Source organism: Sus scrofa, chromosome 7 (assembly GCF_000003025.6).
Source record: "Sus scrofa isolate TJ Tabasco breed Duroc chromosome 7, Sscrofa11.1, whole genome shotgun sequence".
Lineage (NCBI taxonomy): Eukaryota > Metazoa > Chordata > Mammalia > Artiodactyla > Suidae > Sus > Sus scrofa.
The window spans coordinates 100,672,293-100,693,130 of record NC_010449.5 but is presented as its reverse complement, the minus strand read 5'-3'; the positions used below and the strand labels follow the sequence as shown (position 1 = coordinate 100,693,130).

General features: G+C 40.8%; 1 protein-coding gene across 1 annotated transcript in view; it reads left to right on the top strand.

Annotated features, from left to right (window-relative positions):
* ALKBH1 (alkB homolog 1, histone H2A dioxygenase) overlaps positions 1-16,353 on the top strand; it is a 33,637-nt gene extending 17,284 nt beyond the window's left edge. Inside the window, exons 4-6 of the mRNA XM_021099556.1 lie at positions 280-370; positions 10,697-10,890; positions 12,197-16,353. Of these exons, the coding sequence (XP_020955215.1) occupies positions 280-370; positions 10,697-10,890; positions 12,197-12,626 (715 nt within the window). The 3' untranslated portion in view covers positions 12,627-16,353. The remainder of the gene's footprint in view (positions 1-279; positions 371-10,696; positions 10,891-12,196) is intronic.

Genomic DNA, 20,838 nt, shown 5'->3' with positions numbered 1-20,838 from the left:
ATTATTGAGATGCTAGAGACTTGTCATTTAAAATTGATCCCTTTCAGCAGAGGATTTAGAACCAAGGACTAGAAATTAGAAATACAAACATGTTTTTCAGTAGTGTTATATTCTCATTCAACTCATTTGTTTGTTCTGATTTCCTTTGGTATAAGCTGTTAGATCTTGGCTAACAACTTATACCACTAAAATACCAAAATTTAGACCCCAGTGTCCATGAAACAAGCTATTGCTGCCATTTGAGGTGAATAAATCATCTTTTGTCTCCAATCTTTTCAGGTATAAAGAAGTGAATAAACGGAGACCCCGAAGTTTACTAGAAAAACTGCGCTGGGTGACCCTAGGCTACCATTATAACTGGGACAGTAAGGTATTCAAATTTTTTTGCTAATTCCACTGTTTTCCATTTTAATGCTTCTTGCGTCCACATAGTTTGACTTCTTCCTGGCCAAGCTTAAAATTCAGATTATCCATTTGTGGGAGGATTTTTTTCATTTATTCCCTCCTAAAATCCTCTTGCTATGGTATCGCAAGAGGAGTGAATAATTTTATCAAGAAAAAAATTACTGGTAGTTCCCTTTGTGGCTCAGCAGTTAACAAAGCCAAATAGCATCCATGAGGACTCTGGTTTGATCCCTGGCCTCACTCAGTGGGTTAAGGATCCAGTGTAGCCGTGAAATGTGGGTATAGGTCGCAGATGTGGCTCAGACCCCTCGTTGCTGTGGCTGTGGTGTTCGCTGGCAGCTGTAGCTCCGATTTGACCCCTGTCCTGCGAACTTCCATATGCCATGAGTGCGGCCCTTTAAAAAAAAAAAAAAATTACTTTTTCATATGCCTTCGGGTTATATTAATTCATCAGAAACCTTTGGTGCTTTCTTTCTCTAGGGAAGTTTCAGGGATATAGATTTTTCTTTACTGCATTCTCACTTAAAATCTTTAATTCCATTATTGTGTAGTATTTATTGCACATTTATTTTCTGCATAATATGTGCCTGGAGTGAAAAAAGTTCCATGTACTTCTGATGTTCTCTTCTGTTAACTCAAAAAATCTTTGTTATATAAGGTCTGAGCGTGAGAGAAATAGGAAAGAATGTCCCACAGTTAACAGTGTGCCATGTTTCTTGAGGTACAAGTTCTTCTTTCCTGAGCCCTGTGCTTCAGAACATGCTTCCTTTATCACTGGCATCACAGTGCATCTTGTGTCAGTGAGATGTTTGCCACCAAGTGGAAGAAATAATTCCGGAGTAAACGGAATAAAACAAATTGCTCTAAACCGTCTTCCTACTAACCATTTACTTTTTAAAAGCTACATAGCTTCATCAACCCAGCTATTAATAATAAATATATTAACTACTCAGAGTAATGGTAAATGCAGCTCAGAACTGTTCATAATATAATTCTTATTTTCAGTGATATAGATTTAATGGAAAACTAGACATCTGTATTTGGGGAAATGGCCATGTGGTTTTTCTTGGGGTTGGACAGCCTGAATTTGAATCCTGCCTTCAATACGGACAGTGCTTACCTATAAGGAGGAGTAAGTGATTAACACCTTTGTAGTGATTACAGCAGTGCCTGGCTGTTCTAATCAGTTAAATGCATTAGCACAATAAGTGTCAATTTATTAGGTTTTGTTTTGTTTTGTTTTTGGGGTTTTTTATTTTTGTATTTTGGTGGGGGGGTTGTTTGTTTGTTTGTTTTAGGGCCACACTGGCAGCATATGGAAATTCCCAGGCTAAGGGCCAAATCGGGGCTGAAGCTATTGACCTGCACCATAGCCACAGCAACACGGGATCCAAGCCTTGTCTGCAACCTACACCACCCATCACGATAACGCCAGACCCCTGACCCACTGAGTGAGGCCAGGGATCAAACTCACATCCTCATGGATACTAATCAGATTGTTTCTGCTGTGCCACAGCGGGAATTCCCAGTTTGTTGTTTTTTATGATATTAATTTTATTAGTGTTACTATTCCCTAAGGACCTTAGTTTAGCCTCATTTACTAAGAAAAACATGGGGTGAAAAGGATCAAAAACACTGAATGAGAGAGTTCCTGTTGTGGCTTGGCAGGTTAGGAACCCACCTAGTATCCATGAGGATTTGGGTTTGATCCCTGCCTGTCAGTGGGTTAATGATCCAGCGTGGCTGTGGTGTAGGCTGGCAGTGTGCCTCCGATTTGACCCCTAGCCTGGGAACTTCCATTTGCCACAGGTGTGGCCCTAAGAAAGCAAAACAAAACAAAGCAAAACAAAAACACTGAATGGATAATCAGAGAAAAGTGAAAGAGAATTAAGAAAGAAGAGTAGTACATAGACAGTTTGGATAGGATTGAAAGCCTACAAAGGTAATTATTTCATTATAGCAGCTCTGAAGGTTGATCTTCTGAAGGATGAACACTTAAAATGGCAGAGAAAATCTTAAAGTTCTCTAACCTCACCCTAGTTTTGAGAAATTAAGTAGGAGCTCTTCTTATTTGCAGTTCAGGAAATGGAGAGGAAAAAAAATAAAACAGATTCCAACTGAAGAGGCTTGGCCATCCATCATACTTTTCACAAGTCTTCCTTCATGTGAAGTTGAAGCTCACTTCTTTTTTTTTTTTTGTCTTTTTGCCTTTTCTAGGGCCGCTCCCTCGGCATATGGAGGTTCCTAGACTAGGGGTCTAATCAGAGCTGTAGCCACCAGCCTATGCCAAAGCCACAGTAACGCAGGATCTGAGCCACATCTGTGACCTACTCCACAGTTCACGGCAATGCCGGATTCTTAACCCACTGAGCAAGGCCAGGAATCGAACTCTCAACCTCATGGTTCCTAGTCAGATTCGTTTCCACTGCGCCACGACGGGAACTCCTGAAGCTCACTTCTGATCAAAGTAAATACACTCTATTCAGAGCCATGACTGCTGCTCCAGCTAGTGGACACTAGCTGAGATGTAAGACAAAACCCTCTTTGGGATTTGCTAATCAGATTTGAGGTTGATTGAGCAATGGGAGGAGTGAGAGAGGAGCATCAGACCTGAAGAGTGTCAGGCTGCTGCTGGCTTCCATGGCTAGACTAGTCCTCAGACCCATCTGCCTATGAGACTACTGCCTTGTCATTCTCAAGAGATTGTATGGGTTTTGTTGAGAGAATCTTCTGGCCTTGGATTTACCTTTTTTTTTTTTTTTTTAAGAGAAAAAGGATATTTGTAAGCCTTAGGTATAAAAAACAGAGGTGGTTCAGAGAGGTAAGGGCTGAAAATTATATCCATTTTAAAGTCCCGCCTTGACCAAAGTGTAAATTAGTTTAAATTCAGATGTTTTGGGTTTGGGGGTAGATTTGGCCATGCCCGCAGCATGTGGAAGGTCCCAGGCCAAGGATCAAGCCTATGCCACACCAGCAACCTGAGCCATTGCAGTGAACACCTCCAGATTTTTAACCCACTGTTGCCACAAGGGAACTCCATGATTCAGGTGTTTTGAGCCTGTTATCCCATCACATTGACCAGTGTTGAGGCCGAGGGGTCCAAAATCAAACTGGATATAGTGTTTGATTGCCTTTTATTTCTTTTTAATAATCTTTGCATTTTATTATCATTCTGCATTCACAGAGAAGTTGAAAAGATAGTACAAAGTTCCCAAATACCCAGTTATCCCTTTTATTTTTTTTTTTTTTTTTTTTTAATTTTATTTTCCCACTGTACAGCAAGGGGGTCAGGTTATCCTTACATGTATACATTACAATTACAGTTTTTCCCCCACCATTTCTTCTGTTGCAACATGAGTATCTAGACATAGTTCTCAATGCTATTCAGCGGGATCTCCTTGTAAATCTATTCTAAGTTGTGTCTGATAAGCCCAAGCTCCCGATCCCTCCCACTCCCTCCCCCTCCCATCAGGCAACCACAAGTCTCTTCTCCAAGTCCATGATTGATTTTCTTTTCTGAGGAGATGTTCATTTGTGCTGGATATTAGATTCCAGTTATAAGTGATGTCATATGGTATTTGTCTTTGTCTTTCTGGCTCATTTCACTCAGTATGAGATTCTCTAGTTCCATCCATGTTGCTGCAAATGGCATGATGTCATCCTTTTTTATGGCTGAGTAGTATTCCATCGTGTATATATACCACATCTTCCGAATCCAATCCTCTGTCGATGGACATTTGGATTGTTTCCATGTCCTGGCTATTGTGAATAGTGCTGCAATGAACATGCGGGTGCATGTGTCTCTTTTAAGTAGAGCTTTGTCCGGATAGATGCCCAAGAGTGGGATTGCGGGGTCATATGGAAGTTCTATGTATAGATTTCTAAGGTATCTCCAAACTGTTCTCCATAGTGGCTGTACCAGTTTACATTCCCACCAGCAGTGCAGGAGGGTTCCCTTTTCTCCACAGCCCCTCCAGCACTTGTTATTTGTGGATTTATTAATGATGGCCATTCTGACTGGTGTGAGGTGGTATCTCATGGTAGTTTTGATTTGCATTTCTCTTATAATCAGCGATGTTGAGCATTTTTTCATGTGTTTGTTGGCCATCTGTATATCTTCCTTGGAGAAATGTCTATTCAGGTCTTTTGCCCATTTTTCCATTGATTGATTGGTTTTTTTGCTGTTGAGTTGTATAAGTTGCTTGTATATTCTAGAGATTAAGCCCTTGTCAGTTGCATCATTTGAAACTATTTTCTCCCATTCTGTAAGTTGTCTTTTTGTTTTCTTTTGGGTTTCCTTTGCTGTGCAAAAGCTTTTCAGTTTGATGAGGTCCCATGGGTTTATTTTTGCTCTAATTTCTATTGCTTTGGGAGACTGACCTGAGAAAATATTCATGATGTTGATGTCAGAGAGTGTTTTGCCTATGTTTTCTTCTAGGAGTTTGATGGTGTCCTGTCGTATATTTAAGTCTTTCAGCCATTTGGAGTTTATTTTTGTGCATGGTGTGAGGGTGTGTTCTAGTTTCATTGCTTTGCATACAGCTGTCCAGGTTTCCCAGCAATACTTGCTGAATAGACTTTCCTTTTCCCATTTGATGTTCTTGCCTCCCTTGTCAAAGATTAATTGACCATAGGTGTCAGGGTTAATTTCCAGATTCTCTATTCTGTTCCATTGGTCTGTCTGTCTGTTTTGATACCAGTACCACACTGTTTTGATGACTGTGGCTTTGTAGTATTTCTTGAAGTCTGGGAGAGTGATGCCTCCTGCTTGGTTTTTGTTTCTCAGGATTGCTTTGGCGATTCTCGGTCTTTTGTGGTTCCATATAAATGTTTGGATTGTTTGTTCTAGTTCTGTGAAAAATGTCATGGGTAATTTGATAGGGATTGCATTGAATCTGTAGATTGCTTTGGGTAGGATGGCCATTTTCACAATATTGATTTTTCCAATCCAGGAACATGGAATATCTTTCCATTTTTTACATCTTCTTTGATTTCTTTGATTAAGGTTTTATAGTTCTCGGCATATAGGTCCTTTACCTCTTTGGTTAGGTGTATTCCGAGGTATTTGATTTTGTGAGGTACAATTTTAAAAGGTATCGTATTTTTGTATTCCTTTTCTAATGCTTCATTGCTGGTATACAGAAATGCAACTGACTTCTGAATGTTAATCTTATATCCTGCCACTTTGCTGAATTTATTAATCAGTTCAAGGAGTTTTGGGGTTGAGTCCTTAGGGTTTTCTAGGTATAGAATCATGTCATCTGCATACAGTGACAGTTTGATCTCTTCTCTTCCTATATGGATGCCTTTGATTTCTTTTGTTTGTCTAATTGCTGTGGCTAAGACTTCCAAAACGATGTTGAAGAGCAGTGGTGAGAGTGGGCATCCCTGTCTTGTTCCAGATTTGAGTGAGAAGGCTTTCAGTTTTTCCCCATTGAGGATTATATTTGCTGTGGGTTTATCATAAATGGCTTTGATTATATTCAGGAATGTTCCCTCTATACCCACTTTGGCGAGGGTCTTGATCATGAATGGATGTTGAACTTTGTCAAATGCTTTTTCTGCATCTATTGAGATGATCATATGATTTTTGACCTTTTTTTTGTTAATGTGGTGTATGATGTTGATTGATTTGCGTATGTTGAACCATCCTTGTGAACCTGGGATGAACCCAACCTGGTCATGGTGTATAATTTTTTTGATATGTTGTTGGATTCGGTTGGCTAAGATTTTGTTGAGAATTTTTGCATCTATATTCATCAATGATATTGGGCGATAGTTTTCTTTTTTGGTGGTATCTCTGCCTGGTTTTGGAATGAGGGTGATGGTGGCCTCATAGAATGTCTTTGGGAGTATTCCTTCTTCTTCAACCTTTTGAAAGAGTTTAAGGAGGATGGGCACCAATTCCTCTTTATATGTTTGATAGAATTCACCTGTGAAGCCATCTGGTCCTGGGCTTTTATTTGTAGGGAGTGATTTTATGACCTCTTCAATTTCATTTCTGGTGATTGGTCTGTTCAGTTGGTCTGTTTCTGCTTGATTCAGTTTTGGCAGGCTGTAAGATTCTAGAAAATTGTCCATTTCTTCCAGATTGTCAAACTTATTGCCATATAGTTGTTCATAGTATTCTCTTATGGTTTTTTGTATTTCTGCTGTATCCGTTGTGATTTCTCCTTTTTCATTTATAATTTTGGTGATTTGGGTTCTTTCTCTCCTCTTTTTAGTGAGTCTGGCCAGGGGTTTATCAATTTTGTTCACCTTTTCAAAGAACCAGCTCTTGGTTTTATTAATTTTCTCTATTGTTTTTTGAGTCTCTATTTTATTGATTTCTTCTTTGATCTTTACAATTTCCTTCCTTCTGCTGACTTTAGGACTTCTTTGTTCTTCTTTTTCTAATTCATTTAGGTGGAGGGTTAAGTTGTCAATTTGGGATCTTTCTTCTTTTTTGAGAAAGGCCTGTATTGCTATAAATTTCCCTCTGAGCACTGCTTTCGCAGCATCCCATAGATTTTGAGAGGTTGTGTCTTCATTATCATTTGTTTCAAGATAGTTTTTAATTTCCTTCTTGATTTCCTCATTGACCCATTGGTTTTTTAGTAGCATGTTGTTTAGTCTCCATGGAGTAGGTTTTTTCTCTTTCCTTTTCCCATGGTTGATTTCTAATTTCATGGCATTGTGGTCAGAGAAGATACTTGAGATAATTTCTATGCTCCTAAATTTATTGAGATTCGCTTTATGTCCCAATATGTGGTCGATTCTTGAGAATGTTCCATGAGCATTTGAGAAGAATGTGTATTCTGATTTTTTTGGATGTAGTGTCCTGAAGATATCAATTAAGTCTAACTTTTCTATTGTTTCCTTTAGGATCTCTGTTGCTTTATTGGTTTTCTGTCTAGAGGATCTGTCCATTGATGTGAGGGGGGTATTTAGGTCTCCTACTATGATTGTATTCTCATCAATATCTCCCTTTATGTCTGTTAATATTTGTTGTATGTATCTGGGTGCTCCTATGTTTGGGCATATATGTTGATGATAGTAACATCCTCTCCTTGGATGGATCCCTTAATCATTAAATAGTGTCCTTCTTTGTCTTTCTTTATGTCTTTTGTTTTAAAGTCTATTTTGTCTGATATGAGCGTTGCAACTCCTGCTTTTCTGTCATGTCTATTGGCATGAAATACTTTTCCCCAGCCTTTCACTTTCAATCTATATGTATCTTTTGTCCTAAGGTGAGTTTCTTGTAGGCAGCATATTGAAGGTTTTTGCCGTTTTATCCACTCAGCCATTCTGTGTCTTTTGATTGGGGCATTCAGTCCATTGACATTTAAGGTGATAATTGATAGATGATTATTTATTGCCATTTGATCCTCGTGTTCCAGTTGATTCTATGGTTCTCCATTCTTCCTTTCTTTTTTTTTTTTTTTTTTTTTTTTTGGTTGGATGGTCTCCTGTTATTATCTGCTTGAGTGTATTTTTTTTTCATTTTTTGCAAATGCAATATTTGGTTTTGGCTTGTGGTTGCCCTGTTTTTTAAGTATGCTAACCCCTTCCCATAATTGTGTGTTTTAGCCTGATGGTCCTGTAAGTTCAAACACTTCATTATTATATTAAAATTAAGAAGAGAGACATACATACAAACAAAAAGGATTATTTACCTCCTAACATCCCTTGCCCACATTTTATGGTTTTGATGACTCTTTTATTTTTTTCTTTTTAATTTTATTTTGTTTGAAGCATGTTCATGATTAAATCTGTATGCTGGCTTATTTGAATGACTGCTCTCTGATTGTATCTTCCTCTGTCCTAGTTCTTCCTCTTCTTCTTCTTCTTTTTTTTTTTCTTTTCTTTTTCTTCCCTTTCCTTCCTTTCTTTGGTTTAGAGAAGCCCTTTCAATATTTCCTTTAACCTGGGTTTTGTGTTGCTGTATTCTTTAAGTTTTTGTTTGTTGGGAAAAATTTTTATTTCCCCTTCTATTTTAAATGATATTCTTGCTGGATAAAGTATTCTAGGTTGCATATTTTTTCCTTTGAGCACTTTAAATATCTCTTGCCATTCCCTCCTGGCCTGTAGTGTTTCTGTAGAGAAATCAGCTGATATTCTTATGGGGTTCCCTTGTAGGTAACATTCTGTTTTTCTCTTGCTGCCTTTAGGATCCTCTCTTTATCACTAACTTTTGCCATTTTTATTATGATGTGTCTTGGTGTGGGTCTGTTTGGGTTCAGTTTGTTTGGGGCCCTCTGTGCTTCTTGTATCTTGAATCCAGTATCCTTTAGATTTGGGAAGTTTCCAGCGATAATTTCTTCAAATATATTTTCCATTCCCTTATCTTTTTCTACTCCTTCTGGAATTCCTATTATGCGTAGATTGGCTCGTTTTATATTATCCCATAGGTCTCTTATATTGCTTTCCAGTTTTTTGATTCGGTTTTCTGTCTGTTGACCAGATTGAGTGATTTCCATTATTCTATCTTCCATATCACTGATTCGTTCTTCTGCATTATTCATTCTGGTTTTTACTGCCCCTAGTTCAGTTTGCATCTCTGCAAATGAATGTTCTAGTTTTTCTTGGCTCCTCCTTATATTTTCTAGCTCCTTTCTGAGGGTATCTGCATTGCTGTTCATATCTTCTCTTAATTCCTTCAGTATTTTCACTATTTCTCTTTTGAACTCCAGGTCTGTCAGACTGCAGAGATCAGTTTCATTGTTGACTGTTTTAGGTGAGTTCTCCTGTTGGTTTGACTGGGGGTGGTTTCTCAGCTTCTTCATCTTGCTTGTTGTCTTCTTTCTCCTGAGGGAGTTGTACTCTCCGTTATCGGGTAGTGTTTGCCTTGTCACTGCCGTGGAATATTTCCTGAGGGCTGTCGTTGTTGGTCAATCTTTTTTTGAGGCAGTGTGGCTTTTCTGGAGTGTTGATGGGACTAACAGTGTTTCTTTGAAGCAAAGGAGGACTTCCTGAGGGCAGACAGGACTGGGAGGTCCACCCCACGATGGTAGCAGATTTCACTTGGTTCTCAGCAGTTATCCCTTTTATTAACATCTTATGGGAGTTCCCATCATGGCTCAGCAGCAGTAGTGAACCTGACTAGTATCCAGGAGGACATGGGTTTGATCCCTGGCCTCACTCAGTGGGTTAGGGGTCCAGCATTGCTATGAGCTTTGATGTAGGCTCTGATCCCGAGTTGCTATGGCTGTGGTATAGGCTGGCAGCTGTAGCTCCAATTAGACCCCTAGCCTAGGAATTTCCATAAGCCATGGGTTCATCCCTAAAAAGACCAAAAGACACACACAAAAAATCTTACATTAGTATGGTGACTTTTTCTCAATTAGTGAACTAATAGTAATATGTTATTGTAGTAGTGAAGTCCATACTTCATTTAGATTTCCTTAGTTTTTGGAGTTCCCGTCGTGGCGCAGTGGTTAATGAGTCCGACTAGGAACCATGTGGTTGCGGGTTCGATCCCTGCCCTTGCTCAGTGGGTTAAGGATCCAGCATTGCCATGAGCTGTGGTAATAGGTCACAGGTGCGGCTCGGATCCCGCGTTGCTGTGGCTCTGGCATAGGCTGGCAGCTACAGCTCCAATTGGACCCCTAGCCTGGGAACCTCCATATGCCGCGGGAATGGCCCAAGAAATGGCAAAAAGACCAAAAAAAAAAAAAAAAAAAATTTCCTTAGTTTTTAACTAAGGTACTTTTTCTGTTCCAGGATCCCATCTACGATACATTACATTTAGTCAGCATGTTTCCTTAGGCACCTCTTAGCAGTGACAGTTTTGAGTCACCCTAAGAAAACTATCCTGTTTGGGATTAGAGTGTTCCAGAGAGAGGCGTAATTGCTTCATATGTAGGCTCCATGGCAGGTGAATTTGTCTGATTTATCACTGCATAGCACAGTGCCTTCTGTATAATAGGTGCTCAGTATTTTGAATTGACCCAGATTAGATTTCTGGATGCCTCAAAAATGGGTGGCTATTAAGAGGTAAAAAACTACTATGAATAAAATAAGAGGTACAAGGCTATATTGTGCAGCACAGGGAATATAGCCAATTCTTTATAATAACTATAAATGGAGTATAATCTATAAAAATTTTGAATCATTACATTGTATACCTGAAATTAATATTTTTAAATCAACTATACCACAATAAAAATATTTTTAAGGGATGACTAAATCATGCTATATTAATATTATGTATAAATTAGATGGTTTAAAGTGGTAATTAATCTTATGCAACAATTTCCTATTTTCCTGAGGTCATTGTTTATTTTTCTTATTTTCCCTGCTTTTGTCAAAGAAATACTCAGCAGATCATTATACACCTTTCCCTTCTGACCTGGCTTTCCTCTCAGAGCAAGTAGCCGCTGCCTGTGGATTTCAGGGTTTCCAAGCTGAAGCAGGTATCCTGAATTACTACCGATTAGACTCCACACTGGGAATCCATGTAGACAAATCTGAACTAGATCACTCCAAACCCCTGCTGTCATTCAGGTAAGTTGGATCTAGGGATTTTGGATTACTTTTTATCACTTCATTCCTTTTTCTAAAGCATTTTTAAGCTTAAATAAATAAAAACATTGAATTTTTTTAAATGGTTAGACTCTCTAATCTTTCACTTCTGGGCATCTTAACAATGTATTATAAGTAAAATTAGCCTAGTCTGTTAAGAGTAATGACTAAATTACAGCTAATATTTCTGTTTAAGGTTCATGGAATCTGCCTTTTATAATGAGAGGTATTGTCAGTGTCTGTAGAGTAGATAAGTGGTAAAGACTGTAAGGCAAAGTGAGCAAGCTTTGGGAATAGAGAAGAACAAAGCACAGAAGCCCCAATGGTTTACTCCTCCTCTCCTTAAACATACATTTATATTTGTGCAAAGTACTGCATCTTTAAAGTGAACAGGAATGATAAATATATAGTAAAGGACCCAAATAATTTTATTAGAAGACTTAAATCTTAAAGATGCATCAGTAGAATTTACATAGGCAATGTTAAAATTTTTTTTGTCTTTTTAGGACCACACCTGAGGCATGTGGAGGTTTCCAGGCTAGGGGTCAAATCAGAGCTGTAGCTGCTGGCCTACACCACAGCTCACAGCAACGCCAGATCCTTAACCCACTGAGCGAGGCCAGGGATCAAACCTGCAACTTCATGGTGCCTAGTCAGATTCATTTTTGCTGTGCCACGACAGGAACCCCTAAAACTAAATTTTTAATTTGCTTCTTTAGCTGCTTCAGATTTTATTATGCAGCAGTCCTGTGGGCTGTAAGTTTTTAAGTAGCATATTAGGAGTTGATCACTTATAAGCCAGAAAAGAAGGATCTTAGAACAGTATAAAGAGGAGGATTTGGAGTTCCCACATGGCTCACTGGGTTAAGGATCTGGTGTTGTCACTACAGTGGCTCAATTCGCTGCAGGGGCACAAGTTCAGTTCCTGGCCCAGGAACTTCCACATGCCACAGGAGCAGCCAAAAAAGTAAAATAAATTTTTAAAATAAAATAAAAAGGAGGATTTGGGAGTGATAAGTATCAAACTGAAATTAGAAAACAATGCAATTGGGAGTTCCCGTTGTTGCTCAGCAGGTTACAAACCAGACTAGTATCCATGAGGATGCAGGATCAGTCCCCAGCCTTGCTCAGTGGGTTCAGGATCACAGTGTAGGTCGCAGATGTGTCCCTAAAAAGAAGGAGGAAAAAAGGAAGAAAAAAATGCAGTTGGCAGTAACTTTCTGAACCATGGTCAATAACAGAAACTTACTATCGTGTATTGTTTTACTTTTTTTTTCTTCTTTGATAGCTTTGGACAGTCTGCCATCTTTCTCCTGGGAGGCCTCAAAAGAGATGAAGCTCCCACCGCCATGTTTATGCACAGTGGTGACATCATGGTAATGTCAGGTTTCAGCCGCTTATTGAACCATGCAGTCCCCAGGGTCCTTCCCAGTCCCAAAGGGGGAAGCCTTCCTTGCTGCCTAGAGACACCTCTCCCAGCTGACCTCCCCAGAGACTCAGTAGTAGAGCCCTGTTCTATGGAGGACTGGCAGGTGTGTGCCAGCTACTTGAAAACTGCTCGTGTTAACATGACTGTCCGGCAGGTTCTGGCCGTGGGTCAGGACTTCCCTTTGGAACCCGTGGAGGAGAATAAAAGAGACATCACCACGGAAGGTTTCTGCCACCTGGATGATGGGAATAGCCAAGTAAAACGAGCTAGGTTAAACCCTGACTGCTGAGACGTGGACAGCCCACACTTTTACTCAGGCAGGTCCTACAGTAAATGACCACGCTGTTTTTTTATTGCCATAGACTAGCACTGAGACACGCCAGAAACAGGGAAAAACTCATCACTGATCACACTGTTGCCTTGGAACCTATCCCGAAGAGAAAACTGATGAACCACTTTGTTCAGAGAAGCGTGTGACACGTCCAGTCCTGGTTAGGTTTTGGCACTAATGTGTGTAGGAAGTCCAAGGAGTTATGACCTTCCACAGTAGCCTTCTCAGCCTCTGCCATTACCTCTGAGGGAGGTAGAAGGGAGGTTCCATGTCTGTGGAGTCTAAATACCTCAGGTTTTATTCATGGGAAACGTCATACCCCTCCCACTACCCCATTCTGTGGTAAAATTGTGGTTCTATGAACCAACCATCAGTCTTAATTCTTCCATTCAACATCAAACTCTTTGATCTTCTCTGGCCTTCACAGAAGAATCCTATATGCATTAAGACAGTGGAACTAGAAGGCACATCCCCTAGAAAAGAAATTAGTCACAGCTATCTCTCTTGCCTAAAAGGAATATGTATAAACCTAAGGAAAGGGGAGCAGTCATTTCTCCAGATGTCTCTTAGGTCTCTAAACTCTTCCCGTTGGCTTTTAAATACAGTTTTAATTGTTGGACTGAAAAAGTCTCAAGGGTATTCTGTAACTGTTTTTTCCGTGAATAAACTTACTCACTTTTAAGTTAAAGATCAGTATCTGTGTTTGAGGGTAAGTGTATCTGGGATTAGTTTTTTTCCTATTTTCACTTGCTGTATTGTTCATGCACTTAAAGCTGTTTCTGCCCTAAGTATTCTTTGTGGCTGTCTCACAGGAGAGAATATTCCTTGATATTCCAGTTACTCCTGTCTTTTTTGATTGTAGACAGCTTGGAAAATGTATGAAGCCACTGAGTTTTAATCTATGTACCCCCACCAACTCAACTCAGTATACCCTGAGCTAAGTTAGCTTACATTTCTCTGAGCCTCAGTTTCCTCATTCACAGAATGATAATATTTATTGGCATCTTCCTAGAGGGATATTGACATTTCAGACTGTAATGGGAATTTAGTGCTCCTTTCCAGAAACATGATGTGCCAATATTTTACTACAATGTGGACTCTTAGAAACATCCCAGCTTAATTATTTGTGTGGATACTGGCCAGAAGCTGCTTTGATACCCACTGCTTATGACATGACTTGCCAGATTTAAATTTCTGTCTTGCCTTTTTTTTTCTTATGAGCATTGAATATTGAGTTTATATTAGAATCCTTGATAGGTTTTTTCTTAAGGAATAAAAATTAATAAATCCATCCCTTATTGTAACTGGGTTCTAAAATTAGTACATGATAGGATTAATTTTATATAATTAAAATTAGCGCTGGGAGTTCTCTGGTGGCTCAGTGGGTTCAGGACCTGACATTGTCACTGCTATGGCTCTGGTTCAGTCTCTGGCCCAGAAATTTCCCCATGCCACAGGTGCAGCCAAGATAAATAAAATTGCCACTGGAAAAATCCCTTAAATTTTCCACAAGGTACATTTTATGAACATTGTGTACATTATCTGTGACTCACTAAAACCAGCCTAGGTCATTTAGTAAATCCAGCAATCAGTTTATTCTTTAGCATTAGAACAGATTGCACTTTAGTCAGTTGATTATCAGATAAAGGTATCGGCTTGTGTCTAGGGGCAATGTTTTACAAAACAATAGCATTCAAACTGTAAATCCACATTCCACGAAGCGAGAGATATATATGTTGTGAGAAGCATGTGGAAACTGAGGCAGCCAAGAGAAGAGCAGATTCCTGTCCCGACCCAGGCTTCCTCTAAGGGATGTGCTCATGAGCTCACGGGGGTGGGGGAGGAGGATTTTGAGCAGAATTGTTTACACAATCCAGCTCCCTCATTTTTGTGTATATTATTTCTGGGAGGCACACATACAGTGGAAGATGTATATAATGCAACTCTGACAGAAATTATGCAACTCAGGAAAAGGAAAACTTGGCAATTCTTAATCATTTAAATAAGGATGATTTTCCCCTCACCACAAGTTTTAGTCGTCTACCAGATGTTTTCTAAGTCAGGGGTCAGCAAACTGTGACCTATCTCCTGTTTGTTTGTTTGCTTGTTTTTACTGCCTGTGGACTAAGAAGAGTTTTTATATTTCGAAATGGTTTGAAGTGGGTGGAAGGAATCAAAAGAATATTAGTGACTCAAGAAATTGAAATTTCTATGTCTGTAAATAAGGTTTTATTGGAACACAGACAGACTAGTTCATTTCTGGGTTGTCTTTGGTTGCTTTCATGCTAAAATGACAGAGATGAATAATTGCAACAGAGACTTCGTAGCCTACAGAGTCGAAAAGATATTATGGGCCTTTACAGCAAACATTTGTCAACACCTAGGAAGGAAACCAGACCCCCTAGAAAGAAACGAGAAGCCACGAGAAAGGACCAAGAGGAAGGCTTTGTTTTCTTTATTATTTTATATCAAAAGTGCCAGGGTGGGGGTTCCCATCGTGGCTCAGTGATAACAAATCTGACTAGCATCCATGAGGAAGCGGGTTGGATCCCTGGCCTTTTAGTGGGTTAAGGATCCATCATTGCCATAGCTGTGGCATAGGTTGCAGACACGGCTTGGATCCAGCATTGCCGTGACTATGGTGTAGGCCAGCAGCTGCAGCTCCAGTTCAACACCTAGCCTGGGATCTTCCATATGCCATGGGTGCGGCCCTAAAAAGGAAAAAAAAAAAAATGCCAGGGTAGATACTCAGCGTGATCTAGAATATATGTAGTATCAAGAATGGAGTCACAAATGTTAGGTCTGAGGAAACTGGCAGGCTAATACTCTAGTGGGAATGCAACTTGCTATAACTGCTAAGGGCTGAGTTTCAGTTTGGCATCACGTAATGTAATTTGACATCCCAGTTTTGCCTGGGCAGTCCTGGCTGATGTTCCCTCGTCCTCTCCAAAGGGTTCTGGCTTGATAATAAATGATAGAGTCGTCCTAATAATGTTCTGGAATGTGTACCATTTGACCTAATAAATTTCACTTTTACTTGGGTCTAAGGAAGTAAGTAGAGCTCTCCATAAGATTTTTCTGTAAGAATGTAATAGTGAAAGTTTGAAATAAGCTCAATAGCCAGCAACAAAGAGTTGGTTGATTAAATTCATGTATGGGAGTTCCCGTCGTGGCATAGTGGTTAACGAATCTGACTAGGAACCATGAGGTTGCAGATTCGATCACTGGCCTTGTTCAGTGGGTTAAGGATCCAGCATTGCCATGAGCTGTGGTGTAGGTCGCAGACACAGCTCAGATCCCAAGTTGCTGTGGCCTGGCATAGGCCGGCATCTACAGCTCTGATTAGACCCCCAGCCTGGAAACCTCCATATGCCGTGGGAGCGTCCCTAGAAAAGGCAAAAAGACAAAAAAAATAAAATTCATGTATATATTCAGTAAATGGTTATTGAGCACTGTTCCGTACGAGGCACTGTTCTTGGATTGTACAAAGTACCTGCCTTTGTGGCACATATCCTAATGGGTATGATATAACCATATAGTAGAAAGCCATAGCCATTAAAAGTCATGTTTTGGAAGAAGAAGTAGAGATATGAGAAAATGCTTGTATTTAATGAGAATATCCAGTTATGGAGCCATGCATAGTAATTCTGTATAGAGTGTTTGCATCTTAAAAAAAAAACTGGAAGAATATATACACCAAAGTGTGAATGATGGTAGGATTATTGTTGATGTTTGACTTGTGCTTTTCTGTATTTCTGATTTTTTGTACTTCAAGTCTTTTTAAATGTTTTTTTAAATAAAAAATATGTGCTTGGTTTATTTTTTTAATTTAAAGGAATACTCTGACCTGGTCATTCTGCCTCTACCTGAAATATGTTAGAATGCAAATCTAAGGACATCAGCATTGCCCCCCCCCCAGAAAAAAAAAAAGACAAAAAAGGGAGCTCCCGTCATGGCGCATCGGAAATGAATCCGACTAGGAACCATGAGGTTGTGAGTTTGATTCCTGGCCTTGCTCAGTGGGTTAAGTATCCAGCGTTGCCCTGAGTTGTGTAGGTCGCAGACGCTACTCCGATCTGGTGATGCTGTGGCTGTGGCGAAGGCTGGCAGCAACAGCTCCAATTAGACCCTAGCCTGGGAACCTCCATACGACACGGGTGCAGCCCTAAAAAACAAAAAACATAAGCATTGTCTAACAGGAGGAGCTTGATGAAATTATTTTATGTAATAAAATACCACTTAACTGGAGTTCCCGTTGTGGCTCAGTGGAAACGAATCCGACTAGGAACCATGAGGTTGCGGGTTCAATCCCTGGCCTCACTCACGGGTTAAGGATCTGGCGTTGCCGTGAGCTATGGTGTAGGTCACAGACACGGCTCGGATCCCAAATTGCTGTGGCTGTGGCATAGGCTGGCATCTGTAACTCCAATTCAACCCCTAGCCTGGGAACCTCCATATGCCACAAGTGCAGCCCTAAAATGCAAAAAAAAAAAAAAAAAAAAAGCTATAGAACCACTATCACTCATGTTTTAGAGATATATACAATAATTGGGAGAAATACTCAGTGTGTTAACTGAGAACAGCTTAAAAGCAGTATACACGAGCATTTTGCCAGTGTTTTTTGTGTACACAGTGTGTGCATGCGCAGAAAAGGCTAGAGGGTTATAGTATATCTTCCAATTTTTCTATAGCCAGCATAAATTGCCTTTTTTTTTTTTTTTTTTTTTGTCTTTTCTAGGGCCGCACCCAATGCCATATGGAGGTTCCTAGGCTAGGGGTCTAATCGAAGCTGTAGCCGCCAGCCTACGCCAGAGCCATAGCAACGCCAGATCAGAGCCGCGTCTGTGACCTACACCACAGGTCACAGCAATGCCAGATCCTTAACGCACTGAGCAAGGCCAGGGATCAAACCTGCAACCTCATGGTTCCTAGTTGGATTCGTTAACCACTGAGCCACGACAGGAACTCCAAATTGCTCTTTTGAAGAAGGTGTTCATGATGCTTTTTGAAAGGGGGCAGATCAGGCCCACACTATGCTCAGCAGAAGCAGCTTCGTAAAGTGTCCACTCATTTTCTAACTGCCCTTGTCAGCTCCATTCCAGTCTGAGGCCCTTTCATCCGGTTAAGATGAACTCTCTCACGACTCTTTGCTAACTGTTTCAGTAGAGACTCTTGCCTGTTTATAGCACCCTATGTTGGATTTTTCCTAGAAGGATCCCAGGCCCTCAGTGAGACAGAGATGTACTGAGCAGGACAGACTCGGCAAGATTTGGCTTGCCGTGTTCTGGTTTCCCAATTCCTTTTTCACTAAAATAAGCTGGTCTTATCCCTTTTCTGTTTCCCTTAATCCAAAAGGTTGGTTTATTAGAGTAGGGAAAAAAAAAAACAAAAAAAACAACCTAATACCCTGGGTAGATTCTACTAAGGCAAATTAGAATGGTAATGAGGCAGAAAGGAGCCTGGGGAATGATTATTGATCTCAGCGTGACAGAGGGGCTGGAGGAGCTAGGCAGGAAAGGCACTTCACCTGTTTTCTCCTGCTTCAAAGATTACAGTGGAAAAAGCAATGCAAATCCAGTTTCTTAGTCTGTGGTAAATTTTTATAGACATCCCTTTGGATCATCTATCCTATCCAAATTTGAGCCCTCATGGAGATGTTTGTTGGCTCTCAATTAGTTTTATTGGTAAAACAAATTTCTAAGATAAAATAGTATAGACGATGGAAAGCTAAATTTTTTTCTGTTTTGTTTTTTTAGGCCCGAGCTTGCGGCATATGGAGATTCCCAGGCTAGGTTTTTTTTGTTTTGTTTTGTTTTGTTTTTGTCTTTTTGCTATTTCTTTGGGCCGCTCCCACGGCATATGGAGGTTCCCAGGCTAGGGGTCGAATCGGAGCTGTGGCCACTGGTCTACGCCAGAGCCACAGCAACGCTGGATCCGAGCCGCGTCTGCAACCTACACCACAGCTCATGGCAACGCCGGATCGTTAACCCACTGAGCAAGGGCAGGGACCGAACCCTCAACCTCATGGTTCCTAGTCGGATTCGTTAACCACTGCACCACAATGGGAACTCCCCAGGCTAGGTTTTGAACCGGGGTTGCAGCTGCCAACCACACACAGCCACGGCTATGCCAGATCCGAGCCATGTCTGAGACCTACACCCCAGTTCACGGCAATGCCAGATCCTTAACCCGCTCCACAGAGCCAGGGATCCAACCTTCACCCTCATGGATACTAGTCAGGTTTGTTACCACTGAGCCACAATGGGAACTCCAGGAAAGCTAAATTTTAATAAAGCTCCAAACACTTAGTGTGTGACTTGAATGCATCACTCCACTGAGCCTCAGTTAACCGTTCTGAGCAACCCCGTCTTCTCATCTTTAAGGAGGCTGGACCAAGTAATCCTGTGTTACCTACCAGCTCTGCCAATGCTGCTTTTCTAAAATGAGAAATTAATCTCAGAGTTTGGATAATCAGCAAGCCAGGCTGTCCCATGAGCCTGGTAAGGAAATCATGTGTTAACCAAGGGAAGAAGAAGGGGAGGGGAGAGGAGCAGTTCGGCAGTGTAAGTCAAAACAGCAAGATGTGGAGTTTCCGTCGTGGCACAGTGGTTAACGAATCTGACTAGCATCCATGAGGACGCAGGTTCAATCCCTGGCCTTGCTCAGTGGGTTAAGGATCCGGCGTTGCCTTGAGCTGTGGTGTAGGTTGCAGACGCAGCTCGGATCCTGTGTTGCTGTGGCTGTGGTGTAGGCCTGAAGCTGTAGCTCCGATTCTATCCCTAGCCTGGGAACCTCCATATGCTGTGGGTGCGGCCCTAAAAAGCAAAAAATAAATAAAAATAAATTGTAAGCAAATGAGATGTTTGTACCCATCCATTTGGAAAAATTAAGGAGATTATAATCTCTTGGCTTCTCTTACTTCCACTCTATGTCTTTTCTTTCTTTTTTCTCTTTTTTTGGCTGCCCCCTCAGCATGTGGAAGTTCCTGGGCCAGGGATCAAACCCATGCCACAGCAGTGACCCAAGCCACTACAGTGACAATGCCAGATCCCTAACCCACTGTACCACAAGGAACTCCACTTCCACCCTATGTCTAATCCCACAGTAAGTATGGGCTCTGCTTTCAAAGTATCCAGGCTCTAACCACTTCTCTTTGCCTGTTAGCTCCCCGACCCCAGCCGCTATATTTCAACTAGATTATTGTTGCAATAGCCTCCTGACTCCTTCCATGCTTTTCCACACCCTCTACCCCTACATATTCAGTTTATTCTTAACATAGAGGCCAGAGAGAGGCCCTTAACACCACTCTTGTCACTTTGGTGCTCAAAATTTCCTAGTGACATTCCTTGTGCTGAGTAAAAGCCTAAGCCCTTTTAGTTGCCTACCAGTCCCTACCCTATCTGGCCCCCATCTCCTCTTGGTCCTCTCACCCACTCTGTTCAAGCCTCCTTGCCACACTTTTGAGCAGGCCAAATACATACCTGCCCTTTGAGCCGGGCCTTCCTTTGCCTGGAACACTCTCCTCCATGAGATTTATACTCACTTCCTTCCAGAAAGGCTCAAAATCACCTGGGTGAGGTCCGCCCCCACTACCCTATTCAAAATCTCAATCCCACTGACATTCCTCCTTTTCTTTACCACCCTCTATTTTCCACAGCATTTAGGACAAAACTGCATTGTAGGAAATAATGCTTTTTAAGAAATACAGAAGTAAGATTATTGTTTCCCTCCACTAGACTATACATGCCCTAATGCAAAGATGTGTCCTAGTTTTCTAGAACAGGTGCACTGATCTAGGAACTACGGGTACATATTAGTTCCTCATTATGTGTATTCGTTGAATGAACGGATGCCCAGTATTGGCAGGATGTGTGAAAATGAGCACTCATACACTACCATGGGAATGTAAATTAATAAAGCTATCATATTATCAGTATTGAGCTAAATTTTGACCCAGCAATTCTACTTCGAGGTATCTTCTCTCTAGAAGTGCCCGTCGGGAACACAATGATATGTGTAAAAAGACATTCATTACCGTGTTTGTAATAGCGGAAAACTGGAAACAACCCAAATGATAATTAGTAGGGAAAGAGTTATTTGAATCATGGTTCAGACTCACCATGGAATATTAATACTGTGGAGCCCTTCACAAGAATGCACTGACATAAAA